This window comes from Mobula birostris, chromosome 12 (assembly GCF_030028105.1).
Source record: "Mobula birostris isolate sMobBir1 chromosome 12, sMobBir1.hap1, whole genome shotgun sequence".
NCBI lineage: Eukaryota > Metazoa > Chordata > Chondrichthyes > Myliobatiformes > Myliobatidae > Mobula > Mobula birostris.
In genome coordinates, this window is record NC_092381.1 from 46,945,532 (window position 1) to 46,959,373 (window position 13,842).

The 13,842-nt window shown below is 40.7% G+C and overlaps 1 protein-coding gene across 3 annotated transcripts in view; it reads right to left on the bottom strand.

Moving 5' to 3' along the window:
• osbpl9 (oxysterol binding protein-like 9) overlaps nucleotides 1–13,842 on the bottom strand; it is a 201,180-nt gene that overhangs the window by 3,920 nt on the left and 183,418 nt on the right. For all 3 annotated transcript variants that reach the window (XM_072273759.1, XM_072273758.1, XM_072273760.1), the window contains 5 exons: nucleotides 6,825–6,888; nucleotides 6,545–6,685; nucleotides 6,385–6,463; nucleotides 3,174–3,265; nucleotides 793–928 (listed from right to left, as the gene is read on the bottom strand). In XM_072273759.1, the coding sequence (XP_072129860.1) occupies nucleotides 793–928; nucleotides 3,174–3,265; nucleotides 6,385–6,463; nucleotides 6,545–6,685; nucleotides 6,825–6,888 (512 nt within the window). The remainder of the gene's footprint in view (nucleotides 1–792; nucleotides 929–3,173; nucleotides 3,266–6,384; nucleotides 6,464–6,544; nucleotides 6,686–6,824; nucleotides 6,889–13,842) is intronic.

Here is a 13,842-nt window from a genome sequence, read left to right on the forward strand (position 1 = left end):
ACCTCAATCCAATAGAAAATTTGTGGGCAGAACTGAAAAAGCGTGTGCGAGCAAGGAGGCCTACAAACCTGACTCAGTTACACCAGATCTGTCTGGAGGAATGGAACAAAATTCCAGCAACCTACTGTGAGAAGCTTGTGGAAGGCTATCCAAAACGTTTGACCCAAATTAAACAATTTAAAGGCAATGCTATCAAATACAAACAAAGTGTATGTAAACTTCTGACCCACTGGGAAAGTGATGAAAGAAATAAAAGCTGAAATAAATCATTCTCTCTACTATATTCTGACATTTCGCATTCATAAAATAGTGATCCTAACTGAACTACGACAGGGAATGTTTTCTAGGATTAAATGTCAGGAATTGTGAAAAACTGAGTTTAAATGTATTTGGCTAAGGTGTATGTAAACAACTGACTTCAACTGTATATACCCCTGCTAGTTTTACTTCGATTGTTGTTTGTAGAAGTTTGCCCACCACTGGTTTTGCTTTGACTGGTTTCACTACCCAGTTTAAGTGGAGGGTACCATTTGAGCCTTAGGCTTCTGGTGCCACCTGATTTGTCCCAGAACCGCCAGAAATTTGCAATTTTTCACCTTCGCTTCTCTCAATACTGGTTAGGCTACTTCCTCCTCTACCAGAAAATTTAACTGCACTGTCAGCTTCTGTGGGGTCACAAACAGCATTACAGTTTTTTTTGGCTTCCATTAACAGATTTTCATTTGCACTATAAACATTATTGTATGGTGCAGAAGTAGTTAAATCTGGAAAGAGAAATGTGTGCTTTCATACCCGTGTCTCCCATTGAACTTCATTCTCTTTTCTCTCCCTTGCTTCAGCTCTTTGTCTTTCTTCAAGTCTGTGTTTTGCCTCTGTGGCAGCATCAATATCCTTTATTTTTAAGTTATATGTTACGTCCTTCCAAAGTCTGTAGAAAACCACAAATGGAATCCATGTTTTTTGACACATATCAAAATTTCTAGCCATCAGTTTACAATAGATGGAAACAATTTGAACTAATATTATAGGTGTTTTCACTGGGGAGCGAGTGTTAAAAGGAGAGTGAAATGTGATCTAAGTGACTTTTGACTGTGGAATGATTGTTGGTGCCAAAAAAGTTAGTTTGAGTATCTCAAATGCTAATCTCAGCTTTTCACACAGAACAGTCTCCAGCATTTACAGAGAATGGTGCAAGAAACAAAAAACAGACAGTGGCAGTTCTGTGAACGAAAAAGCCTCGTTTTATCAAAAATTTCTTCAGATATATAAAGTGTAAAAGAGATGTGAGTAGCTATTGGACCGCTGGAAAGTGATGTTGGCAAGGTAGTAATAGGTGACAAGGAAATAGCAGAAGACAAACTGAATAAGTATTTAACATTAGTCTTCACCGTAGAAGATACTAGCAATATGCCAGAAGTTTGAAGTGTTAGTAGTGAATGAAGTTGCCATTACTAGGGAGAAGGTGCTTGGGGAACTGAAAGGGCTGAAGGTAGATAAGTCAACTGGATGAAATGGTCTACACCCCAGAGTTCTGAAAGGGGTGGCTGAAGTTCAAGAATCAGTGGATTCTGGCATGGTTCTGGAGGACTGGAAAATTGTAAATGTCACTCCATTCTTCAATAAGGGAGGGAGGCAGAAGAAAGAAAATTATAGGCAAGTTAGTCTGACCTCAGTGGTTGGAAGGATGTTGGAGTCTTTTGTTAAAGATATGGTTTTTGGATACTTAAGGGGCACGTGATAAAATAGGCCTTAGTCAGCAGGGTTTCCTTTAAGAGAAATCTTGTCTGACAAATTTGTTGGAATTCTTTGAAGAAATAACAAGCAGGATAGACAAAGGAGAATTGGTGGATGTTGTGTACTTGAATTTTCAGAAGGCCTTTAACAAAGTGCCATACATGAGGCTGCTTAACAGTTAGCCCATGGAATTACAGGAAAGACACTAGCATTGGCTGATTGGCAGGAGGCAAAGAGTGGGAGTAAAGGGAGCCTTTACTGTTTGGCTGCTGGTGACTAGTGTTCCACAGGGGTGTGTGTTGGGGCCACTTCTTTTTATGTTATATGTCAGTGATTTGAATGATGGAATTGATGACTTTGTGGCTAGGTTTGCAAGTAGTTTTGAAGAAGCAGAAAGGCTACAGAAGGACTAGTTTAATTCTCAGTTATGCTGTTGAGTGGATATGCCATTTAGTTTCACTTTTCGACAATAGTTGTCATGTCTGTGATGCAGCTTCCAGTGGCTGGACAAGTCCAAACCGAATCCAGATGAGGGATGTGAACGCATTGGGGTTATAAGCCACAGACAAATAGAGCATCTTTGAGCATCATCTTCAATTTGTGCTGAAGGTACCAAAAATGGCAGCCATCCTGCTGATGATGCAGGCTCGTGGCTATTTAAATTTGCGAGACAGTCACAATACACTCAAAAAGGAATAACATTCTTACACATCTAATAATTCACATTAAACTTACATTTGTGGTTTACAAACGATGTGCATGATAATTTAGAGGCACTAGCCTAAAATTTAGTAAAGTTAAAATTCAGCTGCATTATTAGGAAAACTGGAAACATTTGGAGATCTACAAAGGAGGACAGAAAATAATCACAAACAGGTAAATATTTAACAAAAAAAAACTATTAGGAAATGTACCTTATCTGAGTTTCAAGTACCCAACACTTAGTGCCTATACTGATAAGTAATATCTCAGAAATAGTTAAGTAAAAGAATAGCTGAATTCTCTTGCTTATTGTTCTACAGTTAGAAGCATTATATGAAAACAATTGGAGTGGGTTTGGCATTTCTGTATGCCACATCGTTAACTATAACTGTTACACTCCCATTGATATAAATTTCCAGTTAGTAGTTTGTAAAGAATATAACAAAATATAATGGAATGCCTACTGTGGTGTTAGAGGTAGTTTAATATAAAGGTGCATATTAAATTAAAAAAATTACTCATTAGACTCTTCTTAAAAACAAAATCATTCCGAGCCATTTAAAAGGATATGGAGAAGTATTTTAATAATGAAAACTAAAAATATCTTTGTGGTCAGCAAATACTATGAACCTTCTACATAGCCTAATAGATTTACAATATTGTGATTAAAAAGTAGAATATCACTCTCTTCCATCTCTTAAGTAATCATTCAGTCTCAATACAAAGATCCTCATTACCTTCTGGATTCAAAGTCATCTTGATCTTCCAATTTTCTTACTTTCTTTTTGATAATGGGCATTTTCTTTGTATCCACAAATATGCTGCTTTCCTTCATTAGAAACATAATAGCTCTTATTAGCTTAGTTATTGAGACATTTTTAAAGCGCATAATCTTGATTATTGAATTATATTAATTAAAATGTATATATTCAAAGCATCATTTCTGTGAATTTAATATTGAACTTTAAACCCTTCTCAACTTGTCTTAGATGGGAGCACCTATCAAGGCTTATATTGTAATTTATAAATTTCTTATCATCTCCTCAACAATTCCTGTATAATAAGTATTTTATTGGCATCCAGTGATGTTAATATAATTAAATTGCCTAATTATCTCATGAAATCAAAAAGACTATCACTGTAATCTTCCATACCACCAGGTTTTTTTTTGGAAATGAAAAGGTAGCATGAATTAAAATAATAAAAAAGCTGAGAATCTGAAATGAAGACAAAGTTCATGAAATACTCAGCTGGGTAGCACAAAGCTGTCTTACAGTTCCAATTATTGAGATGTTGGAAATCCAAGGCAGTGCACACAAAATGCTGGAGGAACTCAGCAGGTTAGGCAGCACTGATCATTATGGTTGTTATCGTTACGATGACCTGGGTTCAGTTAATGCCTCCAGTATTGCCTGTGTGGAGTTTGCATGTTTTCCCTGGGGGCTTTCCCCAGGTGCTGCAGTTTCCTCCCCAATCCCGAGGTCATGGTGCAGGTAAATTGGCAATTGTAAAGTACCCCAGCTGTGTAGATGTCGTGATAGAATGTGAGGGGGAGTTGAATGGAAAGACGGGAAAATAAAATACAGCTAGTGTAGGACTAGTGTAAAAAGGTCATCCTCAACAAGTGTCCCCTTGGGCTGTGTGCTGAGCCCACTGCTGTACGCTCTGCGAATGCACGACTGCAAGGTCAATCACATGATGGAGTTTACCAATAACACGATAGTGGTGGGGCTCATCACCAGCAACGATGAGAATGCCTCCAGCGAGGAGCTGGAAGAGCTCAACTCCTGGAGCCAGGCAAATAACCTCTTCCTGAATGTCAACAAAACAAAGGCAGGAGTCCTGACGAAGGGTGTCAGCTCAAAATGTCGACTGTGCTTCTTCCTATGGATGCTGTCTGACCTGCTGCGTTCCACCAGCATGTTGTGTGTGTTGCTTCAATTTCCAGCATCTGCAGGTTTCCTCGTGTTTGTGTTTTTAAGGAAGGAGATGGTTATCAAATTCAGGAGAGCTCATAGCACTCACCCCTCTCTTTACATCAACAGCAGAGTAGTAGAAACTGCAAGCTTTATTAAACTCCTGAGAGTGCACATCATAGACAACCTCTCATAGTCCAGAAAATATCCGACACAGTCAAGAAAGCTCACCAACACCTCTAGTTTCTGAGGCTGAAGAGAGCTGGACTTTGCAATTTCATACATGCCTCATTCTACAGATGTGCAGTAGAGAGCATCCTGACAAGCTGCATCACTGCACAATACGGAGACTGCACCGTGCTGGACAAGAAGGCTCTACAACCGGTAGTCAAAACTGACCAACACATCACCAGCACCAGCCTACCTGCCAAAAAAGGCCATATAAGTGAAGGCGGTGCTTAGGAGAGTTAACGGTCACTCCTTTGCTTGCATCTTCAGAAACAGCTCTATTTCCATCTTTAATATCTCTTATTTTTCCCTTTCAGGGTTCTTTTGAAGACCCTGACCTGGAGTTACACGCTGACTACAGTTCTTTGCAGGAATAGGACCCGCTGTCAGGGTTCTAAAACTGGCCGTTGTTAACTCACCAAAGGCTTGGCCTAAGAGTCTGGCTCAGATTCGGAAGATTAGGATCTCGGGGCTCTGGAGATGGGTGGATCGAGGGTCGGTGTCATGGCAGGAGACCCCTGTGTATTCAGGGGAGCCGAAATATCCAGGACTGTGTGCCTGGAGACCCGGGATCTTTGTGATCTTCAGGCACAGAGCTCGAAAAAAGTGACGTAACGGACTTTTAACATCATAAACCAGTGCGTTGTTTGTTATGTCTCCCTGCTCGCTAGGAAAATGGAGACTCCTCTTTCTCCCTTATCAGTGAAAGAAAGAACTTGTGGTATGTCGAATACCCTGTGAAACGCAAACTCTTTGGGGTAACTGCAAGTCTGTGTCTTTGCTGTTGCTTTGCTCACGCTTGAGTGCTCAGTGGCAGTGCTATTGCAGTTGTTTTTGCGGGTGGGGGAAGGGGGGATTGTTGCTCGCTGCTGCTTACGCACTGGAGGGGACTTTGGGGTTCTTAACATTTAACTGTTCATTCTTTGGGGCACTCCTTTGTTTTTGTGGATGGTTGCTAAGAAAAATAATTTCAGGATGTATATTGTATACATTTCTCTAACATTAAATTGTACCTTTGAAACTTTTTATATACAGAAAGATGTCGGCAAAGTGCCAGTAATCCCACACACCCTGCTCATGGACTGCCTCACCTCCATCAGGGAGGAGGCTATATAGCATTCACGCCAGGACCACTGCACTCAAAAATAAAATTACTTTCCCCAGCAGTAGGGATGATCAGCACCTCCACCACGACTTTACTTCCCATTAGCCATCTATGTATAGCCTAGCCTCATACAATCAATGTATACAAGTTATCTTATGTATTTATATTTATTGTGTGTTTTATTATTGTTGTGTTCATTATCTTTTGTGTTTTTTTTTGTGCTGCATCGGATCCAGAATTATTACTTCGTACTCCTTACACTTGTATATAGAAAATGACATTAAACAATCATGAGATGCTGCCTGGCCTGCTGCGTTCACCAGCAACTTTTATGTGTGTTGCTTGAAATTCCAGCATCTGCAGATTTCCTCGTGTATGAGATGTGTACTGGTTGGTTAAGGGCTGAAATGTCTGTGCCCAGGTTGTATGATAGATGAGCAGGTCCAGAAACACACAGTTAACCTTTAATGTCCTTACTCCTACTCCACAAAATGCTGTGTTGTCTACTGAGTATTTCAAACAGTTCATTTTATTTATAAAAAAGGTTAATCACTTTAAACAACTTCATTCAAAGTCTAATCTGCTAGATTTTGCACCTAAGCAATAATTTAATTTCTCTTGGAATGTCCATTTATCTATCAGAAAAACAGTACTGCATGCAAAGTGATATTTATACCTTTTTCCAGAGACAATACTTACCCCAGTACTCCATTTAGCATACATCACTCCATTCCACTCCCCTTCAATTGAGCAAAAGGATTTCTTGTCATGTGGAGAACTAAAACAGCAAATTAATAGGTAATTTCATTCAAGTTATTGTTGATAAACAATGATAACAAGATATCTAATATAAACCTACAAGATTTCTGCAGTTACTCGGTGTTTCTTGCCTCCGTAGAAGGGTTTGGTATGAAATATAATGCTGGCATTGTATCCTGTTTTAGCACAAGTTATGTTGCATTCGCCTCCTAGTTCCACCCATGGAACCGTTAGAATTGACCTGTCAAGAGAAATTAGAAAATCTTCAAAAAGCACAACATTTAACTTGGCTTTCAAATTAAATAATGATTCCCTTAATATATACTGATGGACAATATGTACAGCATATTTTAAGTGGTACTATATTGGCCAGTACTTGCCTTCCATAGCCATTTGGAAAAGTGAGAATATAGTGCTCATCATAATCAAGCACTGAGACACATCCTGTCAAAATACAAAAGGGAATATCGTCATGGAAATTATTTTAAAAAGTTACTGACCAAGCAGATAAGGAAAAGGATATTAAATCATTTGTTGCTCAAGAAAGAGAGCAACAAAAGGAATTTCAGATGTTAAGATTCACTTCAAAATTAAGGGTTTTGTAAAAGAGATAAAATTTGACTATCAGTTTTGAAATCATTAGCAAGCTGGGACCTGTTAATAATTTCAAAACCAACACTCAATTGAAGGAAGATAACATAATTTTACAGGAAGAAATTCAATAGATGTGTGGTGGAGAGTATATTGACTGGCTGCAAAACAGCCTGATATAGCAACACCAATGCCCTTGAACAGAAAATCCTACAAGAAGTCATGGACAAGGCCCATTTTATCATGGGTAAAGCCCTCCCCATCATTAAGTACATCTATATTGAGCATAGTCACAGGAAAGCAGTATCTATCATCAAAGACCCCCACCACCAGGTTCAGGAACAGTTAGTACCCCTCAACCATCAAGCTCTTGAACCAAAGGAGCTGACCTCTCTGGCCTCATGATTGAAATGTTCCCACGACTTATGGATTCACTTTCAAGGACTCTTCATCTCGGGTTCTCGATATTTATTGCTTATTTATTTATTCATTCATTTTCTCTTGCATTAGCAGTTTGCTGTCTTGCATTTTGGTTGTCTGTCCATCCTGTTGGGTTGGTCTTTCATTGATTCTATTATGGCTCTTGGATTTACTGAGTATGCCCGTAAAAAAAATGAATATTTTTGTATATGATAACACACATGTACTTTGATAATAAATTTACTTTACACTTTGAAATTAGCTCCAAGGATTAATGTAATATAGCTGCCATGAGAGGGAGCCAGAACCAAAATAAAAACTGGTGAAAAGGCTCAAGATGATATTAAATGTCATTGAAATAAACTAAAAGTGGATACAGGCTTCCCCCGCCATCCAAAGGTAGAGCGTTCCTATGAAACGGTTCGTAAGCCGAAATGTCGTAAAGCGAAGAAGCAATTACCATTTATTTATATGGGAAAAATTTGTGAGCATTCGCAGACCCAAAAGTAACCTACCAAATCATGCCAAATAACCCATGAAACCTAAATAACAGTAACATTTAGTAAAAGCAGGAATGATATGATAAATACACAGCCTATATAAAGTAGAAATACTTTTCCACAATCATTACTGAACTGGTCGCTGAAGCAAAAATCTCATGCAAGCGCTGTTGGCAAGAACACTCTCTCCAGTAACCTTTAAGCTATGAAGCTGCCAAATCATACCAAATAACACATAAAAATACACAGCCGATATCAAGTAGAAATAATGTATGTACAGTGTAGTATCACTTACGGGAATCGCACACGCCGAGCACACGATGGTGTGTTAGACTTGTCGGAGTTTGGGTGGTGCAGTGGCCCCCACCCTCCAGGCCGCTGAGCAATACATTGCTGCGAAGAACGCAAGGGTCCAACGGTAGCCGGGAGTTACACAGCACATCTTTAAGAAAAAAGCCTAAACAAACATGCTAATTAATTAGGTGCCGCCCGTAATTGTCGGCCCAGATCAGTGCCGATTTCCGATTGCGTCGTCTCTGATCTGGGCCGACAATTACGTGTCAGCAGCACCTAATTATTTAGCATGTTTATTTCGGCTTTTTTCTTAAAGATGTGCTGTGTGCCTCCCAGCTACCTTTGCATTCTCTGCGAATTGGTATCTGTCCGTGGCCTGGGGGTTAGGGTGGTGGGACACTGGGGTGTCATCTCATCGCCTGCTTCCATTAGAGCAGGCAGCTCATCTTCTATCTCTGCCCACCTCGATGTCGAAGGTCGAGGTTCGTCGTCTGCTGTGGCTGATGTGGAAGGCTTGCTTGACTGCTCAGCCTCGCGCATTTTTCTATCACACAGTTCTTTAATAAGGACTCAAACCATCCTGCAAATATCCCCTAAACTGACGTACCCTTTGAAAACTAAAGTCGTACTTTATCATTACTCATTCAGTTTCGATTGTTATCCTTTTTTCTTCCAATTGCATCAGCTCTTCATCTGTCAGTTCTTGGTCATGGGATGCCAAAACCTCTTCAACACCATGTTCGTCAGCTTCCACAAGCCAAACTCACGTTATCCTTACTTCATTCACCACGATCAAAACGCTTAATTATGTCTAGTTTTACCGTAAGTGTCACACCCTTACGAGCTCTTGCAGGCTTTTCCGATACCATAGAACTCATCTCGCAAACGGCTGCTCACAGGCTCGTGTTAAAGCAAAGCAGTTCCGAATCCGGGGGAGAGCGGCTGCTCGGGGCGCGCTGCCTTTTATCGCGCACCAATTTTGTCACGCGCTGATTTTTTATCGCGCGTTGAATTTCTTTTCGTAACAGTGAAAACACCTTCTGAAAGCGAAAACAGGGTACTAATGTAGGTCTTTCGTAACAGTGAGGTTTCGTAAAGCGAACGTTCGAAAAACAGGGGACACCTGTATAGAGAAACAAAGCACATTGAAAGGCTCCTCTTTGCCTAGAATTATTTCCATTAAGAGCTTTCTGGAGCAGCATATATGTGTTTACTGCTCAACCTAGACATGCTCAGTATAAATTCCAAATGGTTCTACAAAATTTGACAATTTGTAGAAATAATTCATTTCAGCTTTGTAAATGGGCTAAGAAGTTGTATACTTATAAAAATCACTGCATATAAGACATCAATATTTATTGTTGCCTAATGAAAAGGCCAAGAATAGTGAGTTTCAGTTCAGAAAAATAATGTGTGATTGATTTGGGATAATAAATGAGCCATGACAAAATGGTGGAGCAGACTCACAGGCTAAATGGTCTAATTTTGCTCCTATGTCTTGTGGTCTTCAACAATAACCATATTACTGACAATATTAACACAAGAAAGCAATTCAAAATACAGGTGGAACAAAGAAGAATTCCAGGTAAAATGGTATGCTGAAGCTTAGCAATCCACATACGAGCGAGGGGAGTACAATTTATTCATCACACTAAGCACTGAAAATAAGAATGAACCTAAATAAATAAAGGAAACATCATCACCCAAGTCACAGACCAGATGGGACTAGGTTCAGTGTCTGTTCTGCAGTGGCCTTACTCAAAAGTGGTAATAAGTGGTTCACAACTGGCTTCCTTGAGGAAGTGAAGTCACCCAAGGCTGATCATATATAACATACAGATAATATCTGACAATCTCCTTTAGAAATCTATAGAACAAAGAACAGTATAGCACAGGAACAGGATCTTTGGCCCACAATGCCTTCACCCAACAGATTGCCAAATTAAACTAAATCTCTTCTGCCTACACATGGTTTCCCGCCCTACTCATGTGTCTAAGAGATCCTCAGACACCATTGCTCCCACCACCATTCCTAGCAGCATTCCCTAGACACCTACCATGCTCGGTATAAAAAAAAGCCCAGTACATCTTCCTTAAACCTTCTCCCTCCCATTTTAAATGTATGTCCTCTGGTATTTGACATTTCTACCCTGGAAGAAAGATTCTAACTATCTGCTCTTTTTACATTTCATAGCAGAAAACAATACACCTTAGGAACAGGCCCTTCAGCCTGCAATGTTGTCCAAACTAATTCAGCTAATGATGTCTAATTACACTAATACCTCCTGCCTGCACATGGTTTACATCTCTCCATTCCATGCACAATTAAGTGCCTAAAAGCCTTTTAAATGCCTCTATCATTTCTGCCTCCGCCACCACTCCCGCCCGGCACAGCACCACAGGCACCCACCACTCTAGAAAAAAAATAACCTTGTCCTATACATCTTCGAACCTTCCTCTAATCATCTTAAATCCATGTATTAGATCTTTCAATTCTGGAAGAAAGATACCAGCTTTCCACTCTATCTACCCCTCTTAACTTTGAAACTTCTATCAAGTACTTCCCTCAGCCTCTGCCATTCCAGGGAAAACAAGTCTCACCAACCTCTCCAAGAGCATGCCCACTAATCAGGCAGTGTCCTGGTAAAATTCTGCACTTTCCAAAGCCTCCACATTCTTCCTATTATAGGACAACCACAACTGAACAGTACACTGTAGATGCAGCCCATCCAATGTTTTGGAAACATAGAAAATAGGTGCAGGAGTAGGCCATTCGGCCCTTCGAGCCTGCACCGCCATTCAGTACGATCATGGCTGATCATCCAACTCGGAACCCTGTACTTGCCTTCTCTCCATAACTCCGATCCCTTTAGCCACAAGGGCCATATCTAACTCCCTCTTAAATATAGCCAATGAACTGGCCTCCACTGTTTCCTGTAGCAGAGAATTCCACAGATTCACCACTCTCTGTGTGAAGAAGTTTTTCCTAATCTCGGTCCTAAAAGGCTTCCCCTTTATTCTCAAACTGTGACCCCTCGTTCTGGAATTCCCCAACATCAGGAACAATCTTCCTGCATCTAGCCTGTCCAATCCCTTTAGAATTTTATACGTTTCAATAAGATCCCCTCTCAATCTTCTAAATTCCAGAGAGTATAAGCCTAGTCGATCCAGTCTTTCATCATATGAAAGTCCTGCCATCCCAGGAATCAAGCTGGTGAACCTTCTTTGTACTCCCTCTATGGCAAGAATGTCTTTTCTCAGATCAGGGGACCAAAACTGCACACAATACTCCAGGTGTGGTCTCACCAAGGCCTTGTACAACTGCAGTAGTGCCTCCCTGCTCCTATACTCGAATCCTCTTGCTCCGAATGCCAGCATACCATTCGCCTTTTTCACCACCTGCTGTACCTGCATGCCCACTTTCAATGACTGGTGTACAATGACACCCAGGTCTCGTTGCACCTCCCCTTTTCCTAATCGGCCACCATTCAGATAATAACCTGTTTTCCTGTTTTTGCCACCAAAGTGGATAACCTCACATTATCCACATTAAATTGCATCTGCTATGAATTTGCCCACTCACCTAACCTATCCAAGTCACCCTGCATCCTCTTAGCATCCTCCTCACAGCTAACACTGCTGCCCAGTTTCGTGCCATCCGCAAACTTGGAGATGCTGCATTTAATTCCCTCGCCTAAGTCATTAATATATATTGTAAACAACTGGGGTCCCAACACTGAGCCTTGCGGTACCCCACTAGTCACTGCCTGCCATTCTGAAAAGGTCCCGTTTATTCCCACTCTTTGCTTCCTGTCTGCCAACCAATTCTCCATCCATATCAATACCTTACCCCCAATACCGTGTGCTTTAAGTTTGCACACTGATCTCCTGTGAGGGACCTTGTCAAAAGCCTTTTGAAAATCCAAATATACCACATCCACTGGTTCTCCCCTATCCACTCTACTAGTTACATCCTCAAAAAATTCTATGAGATTCGTCAGACATCATTTTCCTTTCACAAATCCATGCTGACTTTGTCCGATGATTTCACCGCTTTCCAAATGTGCTGTTATCACATCCTTGATAACTGACTCTAGCATTTTCCCCACCACCGATGTCAGGCTTACCGGTCTATAATTCCCCAGTTTCTCTCTCCCTCCTTTTTAAAAAGCGGAGTTACATTAGCCACCCTCCAATCCTTAGGAACTAATCCAGAATCTAAAGAGTTTTGAAAAATTATCACTAATGCATCCACTATTTCTTGGGCCACTTCCTTAAGCACTCTGGGATGCAGACCATCTGGCCCTGGGAATTTATCTGCCTTTAATCCCTTCAATTTACCTAACACCACTTGCCTACTAACATGTATTTCCCTCAGTTCCTCCATCTCACTAGACCCTCGGTCCCCTACTATTTCCAGAAGATTATTCATGTCCTCCTTAGTGAAGACAGAACCAAAGTGGTTATTCAACTGGTCTGCCATGTCCTTGTTCCCCACGATCAATTCACCTGTTTCTGACTGTAAGGGACGTACATTTGTCTTAACCAATCTTTTTCTTCTCATATATCTATAAAAGCTTTCACAGTCAGTTTTTATGTTCCCTGCCAGCTTTCTCTCATAATCTTTTTTCCCTTTCCTAATCAAGTCCTTTGTCCTCCTCTGCTGGACTCTGAATTTCTCCCAGTCCTCAGGTGTGCCGCTTTTTCTGAGTAATTTGTATGTTTCTTCTTTGGAATTGATACTATCCCTAATTTCCCTCGTCAGCCACAGGCGCACTACCTTCCCTGGTTTATTCTTTTGCCAAACTGGGATGAACAATTGTTGTAGTTCATCCATGCGATCTTTAAATGCTTGCTATTGCATATCCACTGTCAACCCTTTAAGTATCATTTGCCCGTCTATCTTAGCTAATTCATGTCTCATACCTTCAAAGTTACCCTTCTTTAAGTTCAGAACCTTTGTTTCTGAATTAAATATGTCACTCTCCATCTTAATGAAGAATTCCACCATATTATGGTCACCCTTACCCAAGGGACCTCACACGACAAGATTGCTAACTAACCCTTCCTCATTGCTCAATACCCAGTCTAGAATGGCCTGCTCTCTAATTGGTTCCTTGACATGTTGGTTCAGAAAACCATCCCGCATACATTCCAAGAAATCCTCTTCCTCAGCACCCTTACCAATTTGGTTCACCCAATCTATATGTAGATTGAAGTGTCACCCTTTATAATTGCTGTTCCTTTATTGCATGCATTTCTAATTTCCTGTTTAATGCCATCCCCAACCTCACTACTACTGTTAGGTGGCCTGTACACAACTCCCACCAACATTTTCTGCCCCCTAGGGTTATGCAGCTCTACCCATATCAATTCCACATCCTCCCGGCTAATGTCCTTCCTTATTATTGCGTTAATCTCCTCTCTAACCAGCAATGCAATCCCACTCCTTTTCTTTCATGTCTATCCGTCCTGAATATTGAATATTCCTGAATGTTGAGCTCCCATCCTTGGTCACCCTGGAGCCATGTCTCTGCAATCCCAACTACAGGTGTCCCCCACTTTTCAAACGTTTGCTTTACGAAACCTCACT